General features: G+C 33.7%; 1 protein-coding gene across 1 annotated transcript in view; it reads left to right on the forward strand.

Annotated features, from left to right (window-relative positions):
• Window positions 1–20,273, forward strand: part of CTNNA3 (catenin alpha 3) — a gene marked incomplete at both ends in the record, with an annotated part of 1,381,762 nt that overhangs the window by 1,245,867 nt on the left and 115,622 nt on the right. Inside the window, one exon of the mRNA XM_084245749.1 lies at window positions 3,548–3,640. Coding sequence (XP_084101875.1) covers window positions 3,548–3,640 — 93 coding nt within the window. The remainder of the gene's footprint in view (window positions 1–3,547; window positions 3,641–20,273) is intronic.

Genomic DNA, 20,273 nt, shown 5'->3' on the forward strand with positions numbered 1-20,273 from the left:
ATTTAATCCAGTAATTCTGGCCCTAGATATCTACCCAAAGAATACAGAAGCACTAATTCTAAAGGAAATATGCAATACTATGTTCATTGCAGCAATATTTACAATAGCTAAGCTAGGAAATAATCTAGTGCCCAAAAATAGATGAGTGGATCAAGATGTGGTATTTATACAGAATGGAGTACTAGTCAGCTGTTTAGAAAGACAAATTCTTGCCACTTGTGACAACATGGTTGGAGCTGGAGGAGATTTTACTATGAGAAATAAGTCTGACGGAGAAAGAAAAATATTGATGTTGTTACTTATGTGTGAAACACAGAAAAATGAAACAAAGGTCAGATAAAGTCAAACTAAAAACAAACCCTGGAAATCTGACTGTAGATATGAGGCTACCACAGGAAGGGAGAGACAGCGAGAGCTGACTGGGGAGGGAACACTTCAAGCTGTAGTGGAGGAGTATGGGTGCTTTGACTGTCGGTGTGGTAAAGGAACAACACCCAAATAGGAGAGTGTATATTTGTAAAACACAAAGAACATGGTAAACCAATGTTACCTCAATTAAAAAAAAAATAAGTACAAATAGGCACAATTTTGTTCTGAGAAACCAAAGTTTAAAAAGTTACACAAATTCCCGAGTCCCATAATCACTATTCAGAGTGCCAGAATTCAAGTTCAGTTCTGCATTACTTAACAGTATAGGGTCTATTACATGGCAGTGCCTCTAATATAGTCAGTCTCCCACTCCACAGAATGAAAATTGGTTCACACACACACACACACACACACACACACACACACCTTCCAGATGTTGAACTTTCTAAAGTTACCTGATGAGTGAGTAAATATTTTCAAGATGTGCATCCCTTTTTAAAATATTGTTCTTTCCATTATTATTTGTCTGCAGTCCTGAAGAAATTAATGTATCATACCAAAAGTGATTTGAATATTTCCCTTATTTTTCTTAAACTGTAGCACTTTGTATTTAGCTTTATTTTTGCAACAACATCCAACCCCTTGTGCTACAGATTGCAAAACTGCCAGCAAGTGTTTTGAGCACCCCCTCATTGATTTTGTTCATGAAAAGAAGAGGTCAGTTGTGGTGGCTTTGCAAGGAAACTTAGTCTCATGCTAAAGACAAAAGAGCACAAAAGTATGTGGGTGTCAATGGTAGACATACCTCTTCCAACAGTGTTGCCAGCAAAATGGTACTTGTGACCTCTGGACAGCAACAGTTGTTCTTTCTCTTGAGTCATTTTTTTTCCCTAATTGAATAAAATATTGGCACCAATGATGAAATTATATGTTACTACATGATAGAGCATAACCAATTAATAAACAACAGGCGTTTATAAGCTACAGATCACATTAGGGACACTAGACAGCTTTCAGTTACAAAACAAGGAGACCCAAGAAAGGGAATTTAGTAACTGAATTAATTTGGATGTTAACCAGATGGGGCTGGTTGTGTTAAGGTGGGAACTTTCAAAAGCCTTTTCTCAAAATTACTGTGAAAAGCATATGCAAACATGATAAATATTGACATATGTAATTGTGCAGAAGTTCCGTAGTGGTGAACTCATGTTATTAATACCCCAGAAAAGAGAATAAATTGTCCTGTGATCATAACTGCATATAATTGCAGCAAAGGACTACGTACACATCAACATATAGGTCTTAACCCTTGGTAAGAAAGGGAATATTAATATCTGATAGGAGTGAGTTGATATAAATGCAAAGTGATGGGTGATGCTCATTGCAAGTGTTAAAAAGCAAGGCAAGTGCTGATTAAAGATGCATGAGATGAAAAAGAATCTGGGCCAATAATGCTTAGGAAAGTGGTAGTTCTGTTGCAAAATGTGAATTAATATTGCAACTTTCAAGTGGTTCCAAGATAAGGAAAACTCTTCACTGCCCTGAAATAAGCAAAGAGGACTTATATGTGAAGAAAAGTTTAAGAGAACCCAGAGTTGGTCTAAGAAGATAGGCCCTGCAGCTTTCCAGTGTTTGAGAGCCAAATAGAAATCTTGTACTTTGCTTTGGTTGTTTTTCATGAAGTCTAATATAAATACAAATACAAATATTTTTATTTCTTACCAGAGTTTTGTATCAAAGGAATCATGCTTAAAGTTGAGGCTGTGCAAATCAGAACATGTTTGGTTAATTCTTATTAAATACCTTTATCTGTATTTGCAGTAATGTTTGATATATTTAAATGATTGCCTCAGTGAGAAGGAATAAAAACCTTGAACTAGAAAGAACAGCATAAATCAAGTAAAACATTAGATTGAAATATGGAATATAGAGGCACAGTAAAAGTCTAGTTTTGACAGATGCATATTGTTGCTCTTGTTTTTTGTTTATATCAACTATCCTTTTGGTTATCACTAAAAAATTTCCTTCATTGAAAGTCATGCATGTGGTGGATTGTGGTGATATGTCAGTAAGCAGGCCAGACCTGCTCCCTACCTCACAGAGAGGACAGCTCAACAGTTGACTGTCCAACAGCAATGATAAAATAATAAAGAATGATGATCGATGATCATTATAAGAGTGAAAATGGGGGCCAGGAAACACTTAACAGAGGACCCCAACCCAGCCTAGGAGAATCCTGAAAAAGGCAACTCCCTGAACAAGAGATACTGAATCAAAATGGAATAAAATAATTTTAAGTAGGTTAGCTATTTAGACGAGACATTGAAGTTTATATAAGTTATTTATATTGTTCAAGGTCCAAGAGAATTATTTTGTTATTATTTGGTTGATGTTTTAATGTCATAGGGTTTTATTGATAATTATATTGATTACCTATAAACACCTTGGTTTGTAGTAAATACGTGATGGTTAACTAATTGCTGCTTATTGTGAGAAAAACTTCCTTCTGATCTTTTTTGTTTGCATTCCTTCAAAGAAATCTGTGGGGATATTCATATAGCATAAAACTTAGCAATTTATAATGTAAAACTCAGTGCTTTATATTATATTCACAAAATTTTGTGACCACTAGTGTGTGTAAATCTAAAATATAGTTGTAATATAAAATAGAAGCCATAGAACCATTGGCTGTTACTGCTCACTCTCCTCCTCTCTACTATTTCCTTTAGGAACCACTAATCAAACTTGTTTCTATAAATTTGCTTATTTTATACATTCTGTGTCAATGAAATCATACAGTAGATAGCATTTTGTGATTGATTTCACTTAGCATAATATTTTCAAGACTCACCCACTTCATAGCATGTATCAATACTTCATTTATTTTATGGCCAAATAATATTCCATTGTATGAATTTACCACATTTTTTATCCATTCATTTATATTTTATATATGATTGTGTTATTTCCACTTGTTGGCTATTATGGATGGTGCTGCTTTGAATATTTATTTACAAATGTTTGTGTGGACATGTTCCTTTTCCTTGAGTATATAATTAGAGGTAAACTTGTTGGGTTATATTTGTTTCTGTGCTTCCTTTTTGAGGTACTTCCAGGATGTTTGCCAACGCAATTGTACTATTTTGCATTCTGACCAGCATATTTTGTTTTTTCACAGACCCCAGAGGAACTGGAGGATGTTTCTGACCTGGAAGAAGATCATGAGGTCCGTAGTCACACCAGCATTCAGACAGAAGGGAAAACTGACCGGGTATGTCACCTCCCTTGGGGAGAGCTATAGACTGCATTATCTTGTCAGCCCAGACAGCCAGACACAAGTGCAACTCCCAGATCTGTTACTGGTTGAATAAAGCACAGAGAGAAAATCCTCAGAATGCACATAAGTTAGTAGACCTTTACCAGATAGCAAACAAACACCACCACCACAACGAATCTGTTACATCATTTATAGATTGAAGAGAATAAAGAATGCCACAGCAGTCTGAGAAAGGGTAGGAGAGTACAAATTTTCTTTTGTGTTTAAAAGGTAATTATTGTGTAATATGGAAATTTAACTCTAATAACCTCCTCTTATTGAATAGCTCTCTTGTGGGTTTATTACAACAAATTATGCTCTCATACCTAAAGTTTATGAGATGGCCAATGAAGATAGCTCAACTCCCCCCCCCCCCAAACCAAATTGCCCGAACACAACCAAGATCATATTAAAATAGATATAATGATCTCTCCTAGCCATCTTATATCCCTAACATCTCATATTTTTTTAACTTACATCTCCGTGTCTAGGATATATTCAACTGCCTAGTTGAATATAGCCATAAGATTTTATCTTTATATTCTACTCCACATTCTTGAAACTTGTATACATTGGACTGAGAGTGCCTTTTGACACATTCCTGAGGTACCATCAATTTGAGAAGATACCATAAGATTTTGAAGTAGACTCTTTTTAGAATTCTTTGAAGGCTCATGTCAAGCTCAATGAGAAATTCCTGATCATTTCACAAGACAAGTGTTTGAGGTTCCTTTATGTTTGCTACTATTACTAAGGAGTAAATGCCTTTTTGGTTCTTGGATTATGCAGCGCCTGCTATATTGAACTTGTACTAGAACCAATTTCAGGCAGTGTTAAGTAATGGAGTGACAGTTATTTATTATCATTTTACTTTCTGCATTTCAGTCCCAGTAGTTTTGGCTCAACATCATCTGTTATTGTTGTCATCCATGGCAAATGCCACTGGGCATTGTAAAGGTCTGTAACCAACAAATAATGATTTAGACTCCACTGTCAAGGAAAGTGAAATATTAAAAGACCAATAGCGCATGCCTTGTGAAATAGCAGAGGAACAGCAGAGGAAATTAGTGATTATCTTAATTATTAAATACTCACTGGACAGAAGCTCTAGTTACATGTAGTGATCAGACATTATACAATGATGTGAATATGAGTTTGATATATGTTTACAGAAAATTCTTCAAGCTCATTGTTTATTCTGTCTGTCCTATTTAAAAGAATAGACCAGACATCTTTATCTCATAAACTCTAATTTGAAATAGATGAACAAATAGACTCCTGTAAAGCAAACTGAATTTTGAATATAAGATTAATATTTAGAGGTGTTTGAAGCTGTGGTCTCTACTTGTTGTTGCAGTCTACTTCATTAATATAACATTAAAAATAAAACACTTAAAAATCTATATTCAGAAAATTACAATTTCAACTACATTTATATGGTATTTCAGCATGATGAAGTTATGTCACCTTTAAAAAGATACATTATTCAACATATTTAATGATAATCTAAAATAAATTGTGCTGGGCTTGATCACTAGAATCTGTCAGATCTTTATTCACTTAAGAGCATGTAGTTTGTAAATCTGCTCTGTCTTAAAATATATTGTTGAGACCATTAAATCTATATAAGCTCTATAAACAGAAGTAAATTAGGACAGAAATAAGAACAGTTGCCTAGGTTACTGGGCACAACCTTAAAACTTCAACAGTATTAAGTGAGTTGGAGCATACCAAATCTTAAAGTACTGGAGAAGATTCTTGGTGTAAAAAAGAAGTCATGGGTACTCCAGTTCCATGTTGGTAATAGAGAGAACTTCTTCAGTACTGATTTTTAACATACAGTTAGCTGAAAATACTCCACACTGAAAATTTAAAAAAAAATGCCATAATGGGTGATTTATTTTAAAAATTGGAGACATTTTAATAGACCCTATTTATTATCTGAATACACTCTTAACTCAAATTTATACTGAATTACAATACAGAATATGGAGAGACATGACCTCATTATCTTTCTCATGATATAATTTGGTTTGGGTTACTTGAAGAACAGCTTGGGTAAGCCTGAATGAAATTACAATGTTGGGCAGCATTACATTATGCTGTGCATTTTCTCATCATTGTTTCTATAATTTTCAGTCGAGTGTTCAGCAATAATACTTGCTATCTTTCTGGGTGATAATTTTCACTGCCTCATGGTTTCCTCTTCCTCTATCCACATCTTTAACATAACGAGTCACTAGATTTGGGACCCTCTTCCAATTTGTCCCACTTTTCCTGGCCATTTTCATGCAATCCCGACTAAATATCTATCAAAGTACATGACTAGAGCAAAACTCTGTCCCCTGAGCGCTGCTACCTATATTTATAAAACCTGTAAATTCTCCTCTGCAAATGGCTTATTTGTGGCACTACAGTTTCCAAGCTTGAAGGCATCATTTAAATCCCCAAATTGACTTTAATTGCTAAATTCTGGACTTGAAGTTGTACACGTCTAAACATAGAAACGTTTTTCCTCCCTTCCACAAATACCATACGAAATATTCTGCTTTTATTCTCTAAATATTTTCTGAACTTGTCTATTTTTTCATTACCTCAATATCACTACTGTCAAAGAAAAATTGCACTGGATGGATTTAAGTGAGAAATGAAGACTTTATTCATTATTAGTAATTTGTTAATAATTAATAGACCAGAACTCAGTCTGAATTCAACTCTACTAAAACAATAACAACAAAAAAGCTGAAGATTTTCCAGTGGCTGGTTGAGGGACACTTTAGGCCATTTGCTAATTAGCTTTACCCAAAGCAAATGTGAATTTTATTTTCATGACAGAAGGTATTTTTGGAGCAAAGGACCACTAGAATGACTCACTCTCACAGTGAGACTGAGATATAGGATCTGTATCATCTTTGATGATTAAATTTTAAAGGAATGACTTCCTGTTTTTTTTTTTTTTTTCAGATAGTCCTGCTTTATATAAGTTTCAATGATCATTTAAAAATATTTACATCTCAGGGTCTCCCCAGTGGCGCAGCAGTTGAGTGCTGGGCTGTGAAGCTGCCCGCAGCCTCTGCAGCACTGGTTTGATCTCCAGCCACTGGCGAGGGTCCCACATAGCGCGACAGACCTCTCCTGCCACGCCCGCTGCTCCCCTCAGCAGTGTACTTCATCAGTCTGCCTGTTCTGCTCTCCACTCTGGCTCTGGTGAATTCTCTCACCCTCTCGCACTTCTGACTGTACCCAGTGCTTGTATACATAAATAAATAAATAAATCTTTAAAAAAAAAACTTAAAAAAATAAAAATAAAAATATTTACATCTCAAAGGGTCAAAGAAAGAATGTATAGTTATGAGTTTTACAAAGTACATATTTTTATAGCAGGGAATTCAGGAGCCTCTAGTTTGAAGAAACCTGTCTAAATAGAGTTTATACAAGTTGAGGGGAATTTATGAACATTTTGGTCAGTCTTAATTTGGGTACTTGCGTATCTCACCTGCACTTTGTTTAGCAAATTCCTGGATTGTCTCCTGCCTCTGATTTTGTAAACTTCCCTTCTCTTACTTAAGCTTCATGATATTTCAAAGTATAAACCTGCCTTCTGTCTCCCTGCAGACATACAAAAAAACGTTGTAGGTCTCAGTGGGTGCCTTTACCTTTAGGGAGAAATTCAATCCTTTAACGTCCTGAGTTTGAGAACTTCAGAATCTTCTGCTTCTCTCTTTTGCCTCATATTTTAACCACTTTCTCCTAACTCTATCTCCTTGTGTCAAAATCTCACGTTAAGGTGCCAGGTTCTCTCTCACATGATTTATTCCTCCATGAGGAATACAATCCCTTAGATCTCCGTCCTTCTCCTCACCAATGAATATCTACTCATAATTAGAATTCCACATTAGCTTAGACTTCACTGACATACAAGTCAAAGTGTAGTTTCTCTCCAACATCCACCTATAACACATGGAGATTCCCATATCATGACATTTATTATGCATGCACAATTTCTTATATAATGACTTTTCTTCTCCGCTCATTACATCTCACTAAATCTCATTAGTGCAGGGAACATTTTGTTGTTGCTGTTCGCTCAGTGGCATAATTGCATACATCATACACTGCCTGGTACAGAAGGAGTATTTATACTTAAGTGAAAAGGATAAGGAAAACCTTCCTTTAATAAGAATCTTTTAGTTAGGTCTTAGGTTGAACTATATTATCTTTTTTCCTGATCTTCCTTCCAATAGTCATTCCTACTTGTGTTAGGTAAATCTTATAAATTGCTAGGTCACTGCTCTGAAATACTCAATGACACTCTTCTACCTGGTATCTGCTAATATAAATATTAATTGCCCTGGTGTGTGTGTGTGTGTGTGTGTATGTGTGTGTGTTATGTCCTTCACAATACCCCTTATTCCTGGCACTATAAGGCATAAAATTTCAAGGATACTTTTTATTTGCTAAGGAGACTCTAGTTAAGACTTTCCTGTGATTATTTCCCCATGTCTGAATTGTCTACCTTTTTTTTACATTTTTAAATATAAATGTTCTTCAATATAAGTGCAATTCCTTTCATGTCTATAAAGTTTTCTTTACAATTGGCCCCACCGATCTAATGACAAAATAACTGCTGAGAAATAGTCTAAAGAATCATTTATTTAATCCTCTTGAAATTTTACCTGCTCAGGTTATTAAGCACTATCTCTATTGTGAAGCAGTGTACCTGAACAATTTTACCATTGTTTTATTCAAATTCTTTACTTGAATTAAATTTAATGTCATTATTTGATTTTATAAATCACTATATAAAACTCTAGACAGAGAAAATTAAATCTAAAATACCACATATTGCTTTATCCAAATTTTCTTATATTAAAGTTATTTTATATCTCCTGAAATTTCAGCCCAAGAATAACTGTTACCAAATAGCTTCATATTCTTATTAATGGAACTATATTAAAATATATACATTTCACCCTGCTTTCGTTGCTGGGAAGTTCTGAGTTAAAATTAATGCACAGTACCTAATCTTAAGTGCCTGGTATAATGCCTTTCATTCCCAATCAATTCTCTTTAGAAATGATCTCTATACTAATTCTGATTTTAGAAAAATAAAAGAATATCTACTTATACTGAAGTTTTTCTCAGTATTCAAATTAAAATCCTCTTATTACATTTTTCTTGTCACCAGTGAAGGTAATGTATCTTAGAGAAGACAAAGATATCCAATATATGTTTTTACAGTAATTATAACTTCTGTGATTTAGGGGAAAATCTCTCTACTCTTTCATTTAATTATAGCGTATAACTTTTGCATTCATAAAAGTAGATTTCCTATTTTCTAGCATTGATTAACAATTCAAAATTTTATATGTATAGGTTTTTACCATGCCACAGAGGCATGAATTTAAGTGACATATTGTGATATCTAAATGTGATTTACTTGGTAGTTAGTGATCCTAGCTTCCTACGAAGTTTTAAATAGAGCATTTTCTATGCATTGATGCAGTCTCAGCAGAAGGAATAGCAAGTCAAAAAATTTTGATGAGGAAATGCTCTTAGAGGCAAGTGTTTATGAGATGAGCACAGGTCTGAAACTAAAAAGGTCACCTTTATGGCACCTAAATTGTTTTAAGTAATTTGGCTCTAACTTGAGTAGAATGGGAAGTTATTTGACATAATATGACTTCTGTTTTAACTTTTTGGTTATTTTTTTTTCTTTTTCAACTTTTCCTTTATTTGCTCTTCAGAAGATTAGCTATCTTCTAAAAAATCCACTCCCCAAATTTCTATCTAGAACTTAATCACAAGTTATAAAGAACTGTTCACCAAAGAAATGGAAATGGAAATCTTATGGTTTCCCACCCACTCTCTTTACTCTCCTATTCATTCCAGCCCCCTCAGCTTTTACCTCCATTTCCAATACCAAGCTGTAAAAAATTGTACACATCAGCCTCTAAAAGCAGTGTCTGCACTAAATTTCTTATAATACTTTCTGAAAGTATATCTGCTACTTTCAAGGGCCTTTCTGAATGCTGTGGTGAGAATACAGGAAGAAGTTGAAGTTAGAAAGCCAATCTTAAAAATCTACTTGAGAAATACTGGAGACTGAGACAAGGGTTTTAAGAAGGAAGAGGTTAAAAATTGTTGATTGAATATTTGTGGTGATGGGTGACTCAAGTGAATTTGCAGAAGAACTATATACTGAGTATAAGAGAAAGATCAAGGTTAACTCAAGGCATTTAATTTTAGAGCTGGGAATGTAAATTTGCCTTTGTATCAATTGAGCAGATTGGTGGAAGAGAAATGAATTTTGGATAGTCTAGTGTAAAAAGTCTACTCAATAAAAAAAATCAAAGTGACAAGAGATTGATTTGAAGCTTTCATACTAGACTGGAAGTCACCTTGTGCTTCAGACCTTACTTCCCCAAAAGGTTTCTCTTTTCTGACACACTTGTTTTTGTAGATCTTACCTTTTTTGGAATGTCACCACCTGTTTAAAGCTGCAATTGTTTTCCTAACATATAAACGTCTTTCTCTTTTTTTTTTTCCTACACATTTTCTTCCACTATCCGATGTACAAAATATTTACCTGTAGTTCTATCTACTAAATAGTATATTCAATGAAGGTAAAAATTTCTATCTATTTTTGTTTCCCTCATGATATGTTCATTCTTAAAACAATGATTTTACATAGTAAATAGGCAAGAATTTTTTATAGAATGAATGACATTGATCATAAATGTGCTTTGAGAACTGGAGCATGTGCAAAAAATTGGAGGGAAACAAAGCTCCTTTGGATCTAGCATTTGTACCCAATCAATAAATGATTTATCTACAAAATTAATAGGGTGATTCTCATTTTCCAAAATAATGGTTCAGTGAATGATTAAACAATAGTTATTTGGAAAAATTTTATGAGACTAAAGTGTTTATATGATTCCTGGCATTTTTGAGCATAGAGGACTTTTTTTTATGATGAACATCTGGCTGCCAAGTGCTACCCTTTCCTCATTCACTGAATTATTGTCATTGAAAATCCTATTTAAATTGTATGGGGAATATAACAATAAAATTTATTTAAAAAAAAAAAAAGAGAAAATAATAAAAAAAAATTAAAAAAAATAAAAAAATAAAATGGAAGTCTAATTTATCTAAAAAAAAAAAAAGAAAATCCTATTTAAAGTTGAAAATATAACATAAAAATTAAATTTAAATTATTAGTCTCCAGTGAAATATGAAATATATGCTTACTTTTCCTATTAAATACAATATAAATTGGATAATGGTAAAAGTAGTAAAAAAAGTAATTAAAAGAAAAATTTTGTTTTAAATAACCCTGATATTTTAAAATTGCCTTTGTACACTGAAATTATCACCAACTAAATTCAGACATTTCATAACCATGTTTTTCATCAATACGTGATTATCAGCCTATATTTTTTAGTAATGTGAACATGTACCCATTATAATTAGATGTATAGGCTATAGCATAATATAATATATATAAAATTTGGTTAAAAACCCATATAAATATAAATGGGCATAGAATATCAACAATTCAGTGTACAGTCATCAGCTCTGTAGTTTAATATACTCATAAGAACAGCTTCTTAAAAATGTTACCCCACACATGCCTCCTTCTTTCTGCTTCTAAGATAATTTAAAGAAAAATTGCATAATTTCTGCAAATAGACTTCCAAGTTTAAATCTTGATTTTGCCACTTATTGCAATGGAAAATTCAGCAAGTTAGTTAACTCCTTTATATCTGTTTGCTTATTTTTTAAATGAACTTATACTAGCAGTGTATATAATTTAATAGTTGAAAGTAGTGGCTTGCAGTAAAATGATCAAACTTAACTGATCATCATCATAATGAACATCATCAGTGCCACTCTCATCATCATCATTTGTTGAATGGATCAAACTTATAACATCTCTTTAATTTTTGTAATTTGGTAACATTCCTTTCCTGATTAGTACTCTTCAAATTTTACAGAGCATTTCTGGAGAGACCTAGTCTCAGACTGAATAAGTATTCTCTTACATGGCAAGCCCTTTGTATGAGATTATTCCTTGGATTCCCAGTTACTTTGAGGAAGGCTGTTTCTTGAGTCACATGCCTGCCCTGGTTCAGATTTGAACCACAGCTGAAAATAAAATGAACTTTATGTTGTTTCCTTGGATAAGTGCTAGGAAAAACAATATCTAGCTCTCAGGGGATATTGAATGTTTTGGATGTCAATATAAGCACACAAAATACAGTACCACAAAAAAAAAATCTATGTAGACAGTTGATAGGGAAAATAAGAGGCACCAGCATCCCAGAAATATTCAGGAAGCACTTGCTTATTTGATTCATGACTTGGGTCACTTGGAGCTTGCAGTCTAAGACATAGCAATGTAATATGCACTAGGGATGTATAATCAGCCAAGTAAAAAGGTGATCACATAACCATTTAGCTCATAAATTATTTACCTTCCACACTAATAAAGGCAAATACATTGTATAAATGGGGATTTGAGTAGATTCTAGAGACTGAGTAGATAACTAGATACATTGACATTTTTTCTCCTCAGCCCAGGAAGTTTTTATGTGCAGTCTTAATTATATACTACTAAAGTAACAATTTGGAAGGCTTTGATCCCTCTGATCTCCAACTGTTATCAGTCCATCTTTGAAATTAAAGATGATAGAGTTGCTCAAGTCTTTTCTTTCCTTTCACTTTGTTTAACTAGAGATGAAGCTAAAAACTTCCTAGAAGAGGAGAGTAAAGAAACTAGACAACAATGAATAACTTTATAGTATCAATTGACTTGAAATTTATAACTTGGAAAGAAAAAAATGCTCTAATATGAGTAGTAAGACATATTTACCTTTTTAATAGTTCTTTTAAAAATTGTGAGTAGCATTGATATTTATTATATCTCTGATAGAACTGTGAAATTTTACATATTACTAAAGTTGAATTTAATTGATGTTATTTTTTAATTCTTTCAATATCCTGTTTTACTAAAATTGCATGTCTATTCCTCTTTCATATGTGCCTTAGAATAATCTTTCCTTCTTCTATAGACTATTAAGAAGCAACTACATATGTGAAATTAGACAAATATGACTCTGGAGACTGGGATCATAGATTAGGCACATGAAGAATCCTTTTAGGGTAACTGGAATTAGCACAACCTTTAATTTGAGGAGTAAATAAGTGACAAGAACATATACTCCTGGTTTAAATATTTTCCATTTTTTTCCAATTATGCCTTTTCTGTAACATATATGTACATATATGTTTATGTATGTGAGTGCATCCCTAGTACATCACAATTGCTATTCTAATGATAATAATAAAACATTATTTACTTAATGCTTAATATGTAGCAGAAACTATATATTTTTTAAAATTTCTTCCACAACTGCTTTTGAGGTAGATATTGCCATCCCCTCTCCAGAAATATAAAGGAGGCACAGAGAGATTATGGGAATAGCCAGTTTCATGCAGTGTGAAGTCACAGATCTGAGGCTATGCTATGCTGCCCAGCTATGCTGCCTTAAGCAACTTGCTGTGTTTGTGCGCTTCTCACTATACAGCATAGCCACCCTTCCTACAAGGCCAGGTTGTAGGTGGGACCATTTGAATAAAGCCTGTCCATATTTCTGGAAAACAAACAAACAAACAATGAAAACTGGCTTCCTGGGATACTAGGACTGTTAGGGAATTTTGGCCTCAAAAATCTCATTAAAAATGACAGGAATCTTCACTTTGAAATTAAGTATAGAAGTGAAAACAGAGCTGTTAATACACCTGCTACCCACATGCAATTTTTGCAATTGTACAGCCATGACTGTAGCATTAGAATAGTGTGGTTCTGAGGAAGGAAGTTACAAACCACTGGCATAATTTTTTCTAAAATTGATGAAGAAAGAGGATTTTATTTTCAAAAATATAGTTTCTGAAAATATGCAGGATTCCTTTGGTTGTGTTTGCTTTTATTTTTAGAGGAGGCACACAGAAATAAACAAAAGAACCTTAGCTTTAGAATTACTATCTCTAGGGTGTTCCTGGATCCTTTCATTAGAGACTATGTGATTCTTAGTAATTTATTTGTTTCTCTGGGATTCTTATTCCTTATAGTTCAAGTCAGATAATATCTGGAAGTGTTATGTGAGAATGTATATGAAGGAGCTAGCATAGTTATAGAAAGATAATGGGAGGCTAATACATAATCAGCTATATTAATATATAGTGTTTACAAATGCAGTGATGTCTAATCTTACAGGACTCATTTATTTTGCAGTGAATTAATATGAGCTCTCTAAGTCAAGGTGAACCAGAGTGAATGAAAAAAGCCAAGAGTTTATGTATTCAATTTAGGGAAGGAATAAAGAAACAGGAATAAGAGATGGGAATAAAAGAAAGAATGAAAGGAAAAGAGAGTAGCAGAGTAAGAGAGAATTAATTAGCTTCATATCTTGGGGTTTGAATGAGGACTGTCCTCTATTTACCAGGACTGATAGTGTGCAATGAACTGAACAATATGACTAAAAAATACTATATACTAAAAAAAAAAGAATAAATATTTATTTTTGAGAAATTTAGATGATGAAGTACTTTCTAACCATGATACCGAAGACAGAAAAAACAAAGAAAAAAACAGGAAAACTTTACTGTTGAACTCAATATAAAATAAGACAAACCAAGCCAACAAATACAGCAATCAAGTCTGAAAAGTTGAGAAACACCTATTTTGGAAGATAATAATTAAAATTGATATAAAAAGCAGCTTGTCACCAATCAGTAATATTAACTGACTCCACCTTGTTTAGCCCTGTGAGCAAAAAATAGTCCTTGGACATGAACAGGATATTCAAAAAGAAGACATGCGCATTTACCATAGCATGTGAGTAGTTGTCCCAACTATCAGAGATCACAGCTATGATGAAATATTATTTTCCTATTTGTAGAAACAAAAGAAAAATAATTGTTTATATCAATCTGGATTTTTTTGAAAAATGGACATTTATACACTGTTTATAGGGATATTATTTATATATAGTACATATTCAGAAATTAATTTCCAAAGGGAATTTGGGAATTATGCCTCAAAAGTGTTAATGAACGTGCTTTCTCTTTGTCTTCCAGAATTTTTTCTCCAGATCCATTTGGAGAATCACAGAAAGATATTCATCATAGTCAACTCAGTACTCGTAAATATATACAAATAAACAAATAATATATATATACCGGTCTATATACATATATACACACACACAAATACGTATATACAGAAATAGAAAGCACCCAATAATCATTGAAAACTTGTAAATAGATTATATTAGGTCTATATGGTGGATAAGAGATTTAACATTATGATGGAGATATACTTGGCAGACATTGAAATAATTAATATATGATTAAAAATAGCCACTGAAATACCACTTTCAAAATCTTTGATGTGTTTTATAAATACACAAATATAATATATGAAAGTATGTAAATACAAGCTTACCAAACTATTTATGCATAATCTTATAGATTCATTTGGTCTAAAAATGTAAGGAAAATATAATTAACTATAGTTTTCCTATCTATAGAAAAGCACAAATTTGTTTCCCAATCTTTGAAAAGTTATAATACTATAACTTTTACTGAATATTTAATGAAGCATGTCTTATTAAAACCTGATGTTAAACAAAAGAGACTTCTGTTTTCTCACTTTTTAAAAAAGATTTATTTATGCATACAAAAACTGGGGTACAGGCCATAGGTGCAGGACATGAGAGGATACACCAAAGTGGGGAGCAGAACAGGTGGAAATTGACCGAAGTACACTGCTGAGGGGAGCAGTGAGTGAGACAAGAGAGGTCTGCTGCGCCCCATGTGGGTCACCTCCTGGCCTGGTACGAACTCCTGCTGCGGTAGCTGCGGATAGCTTCATAGTGCTGACACTTAACACCTTGTGCCACCAGGGATGCCCTCTGTTTTCTCACTTTCGATGGAGACCACTAGTTCTCAAACTGGTGAAATATTCTTTTCCTTCCAAATAACAAATAGCATTTCCTCCTGATTGACTCTAATGTCAGGACCTTCAGACACAAACTAATAAGCAAATGGGATGAATGTCAAAGTGATAAAAGTGCAGTTTAGTAACCAATTTTCAGTCTGTTCCTAATTGATAACATAGAACTTTACCACTGCAGTCGTATTGCTAAATTATAATTGTTGAGAATGATTGAAAGCAAAATACAAGTGAAAAGACAGACAAACATAGCAGATATTGCAGGCTCAGCAATCTGGCCTGCACATGAGAAGCAATCTGAGTTAGTGTCTGCTGGCTCTTGGCCAAAACTATAGTGTAAGGCAGATTTCTGAACTGTTATATTACTGACATAACATTTACAGGTTGTTGTGAGGTCTGTCCCATGCAATCTTGGGAAATTTTGTCTTTCCTAAATAGTTTGATGTTAAAATATAGTCATTCCTTAATATCCAAGGGAACTGACTCCAGGATCCCTGCAGATACCAAAAATCCATGGATGCTAAGTCCCTTATATCAAATGTCTTAATCTTGAACACAAACTTTATATGTCCTCCTGTATACCTTAAGTTATCTCTAGATTACCTATATTACCAAATATAATGTATAGTTCATAGAATAATAACATGGGAAAAAAATAGACCTAACTACATGGCACCCATTTTCTATTTGGGTTGATTGAACCTGAGACTAGGGACCTGACCATAGCCTGTTTTAATAAAATGATACTGATACTGAATGGCAAATTTTTTAGGGTAAAATTTCTCTCCACATTTTTTGGCTTTGAATTGTGTATGTTTTGGCCTTGGTGAAATCAAATTATTTCCAACAAATATTTTATCCCCATTTTTGTTTTTTAATCTGACAGTCCTATGTAATCCCATTCTTGAGTACTTTTGGAAAAATTTTTTTCTATCTTTTGTTTTGAAAATGTTTCTAATTACTATAGATTTTGTTTGTGAGTTGCTCGTATTAAGGCTGCAGTAGAAATAATATATATCACAAAGGTTCTTCCAAATACCCTGGAGTTTTACCTTTGAAAACTTACTCAGTTAGGCCTTAACTTTACTATTTATTTGTTCACATCATAGATATAGCTTCATCTACATCCTGTCTCAATACTAAGTTAGGCTCATGCTTCAAATGCTGGTTCTTAAGCAGTCTCGATTCTATTTTCTAAAAGGAATTTTACTCAAAATAACCTGGTGTGCTGCTTGGTGCCTTTCTCATCCAGATGTTTACCTCTCCAAATTCACATTCAGAAGACAAGAAGAATTATGTTTTGTTTATTTAATTTCAGTGTGTGTTCTCACCATATGGATTAGTTTATATACTCCATGTACTGTTAGTGGTGACGTGGGGTAGGTGTTACTACTAGCCTTGTGTTCTCACGATTGCAGCAGCAAAGGAGGGTTTTACATGTTTTGAATCTCCTGCAGTGATTGTGCCAATGTTTTGCATATGTATTCATGTAAAATATTTTTTATGAAACAGGCTAAAAAAAAGGAATTATGTGCATTGTGTGTAGAGGAAGGAGTCCTTTTACATCTGACAATGCAATACAGGAAGAAGTATGCATATATCAAAACTTTGTGATATTTGCAGAATTATGAAAACTATAAGTGGTGTAATGATACATATATGTGAGCCAGCTGTTTTTAGCACTTAAGCTTAGTATCCTTGAGAACTGTTTGAATTGTAAAAAAAAACATACCAACATGGTGACCGCAAGGGAACCCTCTCCTACAGTCTTTTCCCTTTTTCTCTTGATAGTAAAAAAGAAAATCAAACAAGAAATACCAACAATAACGTTATACTATAAATGATGAAACAAAATTATTCAAAACCCTATATTGTCATCTCATTACACAATCTGTAATTTCCTTCAGGTGCTGGAGAACTGTACTTTGGGAACTGCTATGGTCCAGTGATTGGATGACAACTGGTTAAATTACACCAGCAGGCACCAATTCTTAGTTTCCTATATGGAAAATGTGTGTTGGAAGTAAAATAACTAGCCCAAAGTAGGCCAGACAGTTAATGAGATATTCATCTCAGTGCTTTCTCCATCATGACGTTTCTACCTCATATCACTTAATCCTTCTCCCCTTCCTCATCTATTTTCCCAGTGATTTATTTCTTATTAGCATAATAATTTTGCTAATAATTCTGAATAAGAATCCAACATTTTGTGATGAATAGCCAATTTTATTCTTGCTTGGCCTATCTTGTAGCGAACATCCGTGTGTGTGTGTGTGTTCTTTTGAAATATAAGGCTCAATCTTGGGAGTCTCATAAAGAAACTGTTTTGAAGGAATTCTTCAGTAAGTTCTATTTTTATTTTTCACAATTTCTCCTCTTTGTAAATGCTCATGAACAGCACATGGAAGGAATTATCACTTTCTGATGGAGGAATACTTGATGTCTCTTTTCTTATTTTTCATTTCTATTTTTTAAAAAAGCTTTAATTGACATATAAGAAACTATTCACAATGTAGAAAGCTTGATAAATTTAGAAGTTTTATTCTAGTTCTTTAGAAATTTCCTAAATTTTAGGAAATTTTATAATAGTTTTTCTTTCGGTTTACATGTATAATCTTATAATAGAGCTTCACACATCATTATGTACACGTTTCACTCACCCTCCATCAAATTTCCAGTGCCAATACCCTGTCATATTGCTCCTCTATACCCTCTTGCTAACCCCAATAGCTTTCCCTCTGGTAACCACCATATTTTTCACAGAGTCTAGGAGTTGTTTTGTTGTATTTTGCCAGTTTGCTTTCTTTCATTATCCATATTCCACAAATGAGTGAAACAATCTGGTAACTATCTTTCACATTCTGACTTATTTCACTTAGCATAATCACCTAAATATTCATGCATATTGTCCCAAAAGTCACAATTTCATCTCTTTTGGAAGTTATATTCCATTGAGTGGAGATATATCTCACAATTTCTTTTTAAGATTTATTTATTTATACAAGCACTGGGTACAGTCAGAAGCACGGGAGGGTGAGAGAATTCACCAGAGCCAGAACGGAGAGCAGAACATGTAGACTGACGAAGTACACTGCGGAGGGGAGCAGCAGGTGTGGCAGGAGAAGTCTGTGAGCCATATGGTACACTCGCCTGGCAGCTGGGGATCGAACCGGCGCTGCAGAGGCTGCAGGCAGCTTCGCAGCAAAGCATTCAACCGCTGCGCCACCAGGGAGGCCCCCTATCTCACAATTTCTTATCCAGTGACCTGTCAGTGGGCATTTAGGTTGTTTCCATAACTTGATTATTATGAATAATGCTACTATTAACATAGAAGTGCATAAATATTTTCATATTAGTGTTTTCATAATATTCAATAAATACCTAAGAAGTGGTATTTGCTAGATCATATGACATTTTCATTTTATAGTTTTTTAAGGAATTTCTATAACATTTCCCATGGATGCTGCACCAATTTGCATTCCTATCAACCATGAGTGAGTGTTTTATTTTTTTCTCTGCACCATTACTGACACTTGTTTCCTATCTTTTGGAAATAGGCTAGCCTCTCATTTTGATTTTGATTTATCTTTCCCTTATAATAAGTGAGGTCTCATTTGTGTGTGGGCCACCTGTAAGTCTTCATGGGAGAAGTGCCTACTTAGGTCTTTTGCCCATTTTTTTATTGTTTTTTTTTTTTAATTGTTGTTGAATTATATCCTTGTCTGATGTATGATCTGCAAATATCTTATCCCAAGTTGCCTTGTGTATGTGGTGGTTTCTTTACTGGTAGAAAACCTTTTTTAGTTTGATATAGTCTCATTTGTTTATTTTTGGTTTTGTTTTCCTTACCATTGGAATTGAGTTCCCAAACGTATCTCTGAGGTTGATGTACAGTAGTAAAGCCCATGTTTTCTTGCATGCATTTTATGATTTCAGGTCCTATGTCCAAGTCTTTAATACATTTTGAATTAATTTTTGTGTGTGAAGTTAAATAATGATCTAGTATTTTTTTTTCTTTGCATGTTTCTGTCCAAGTTTCCCAGTGCCATCTATTGAAGAGACTTTCCTTTCCCCATTATATAGTCTTTATTTTTTTTTTTTGGGGGGGGGGGGCACTGTCCTTGTATAATTTTGTTAACAGGGTAACTTTGGCCTCGTAAAATGTGTGTGGGTTCTAACCCTACATCAATCTTTTGGAATTTTGGAAAAGTTTGAGAGGGATAGGTATCAGACCTTCTTTGAAAGTTTGGTGAATTTCACTAGTGAGGCAGTCTGATCTCTCTCCTCTCTCTCTCTCTCTCTCTCTCTCTCTCTCTCTCTCTCTCTCTCTCTCTCTCTTTTCCCTCTTAGGGAAACATTTGGTTACTCTTTCAGCTGTGTGCTTGTGTTTGATCTGTTCAAACCATCTATCTCATACTGGTTGAATCTTAGAAGTATATATAATTCTAAATTTTTTTCTATTTCTCCTAGTTGTCCATTTTTTTGGCATATGTATATTCATAGTTGCCTCTTATGATCTTTTGTATTTCTATGGTATCTGTTGGAACTTTGTCAGTTTTATTTTTAGTG

The sequence above is a fragment of the Talpa europaea genome (genome assembly GCF_964194135.1).
Source record: "Talpa europaea genome assembly, chromosome: 10".
NCBI lineage: Eukaryota > Metazoa > Chordata > Mammalia > Eulipotyphla > Talpidae > Talpa > Talpa europaea.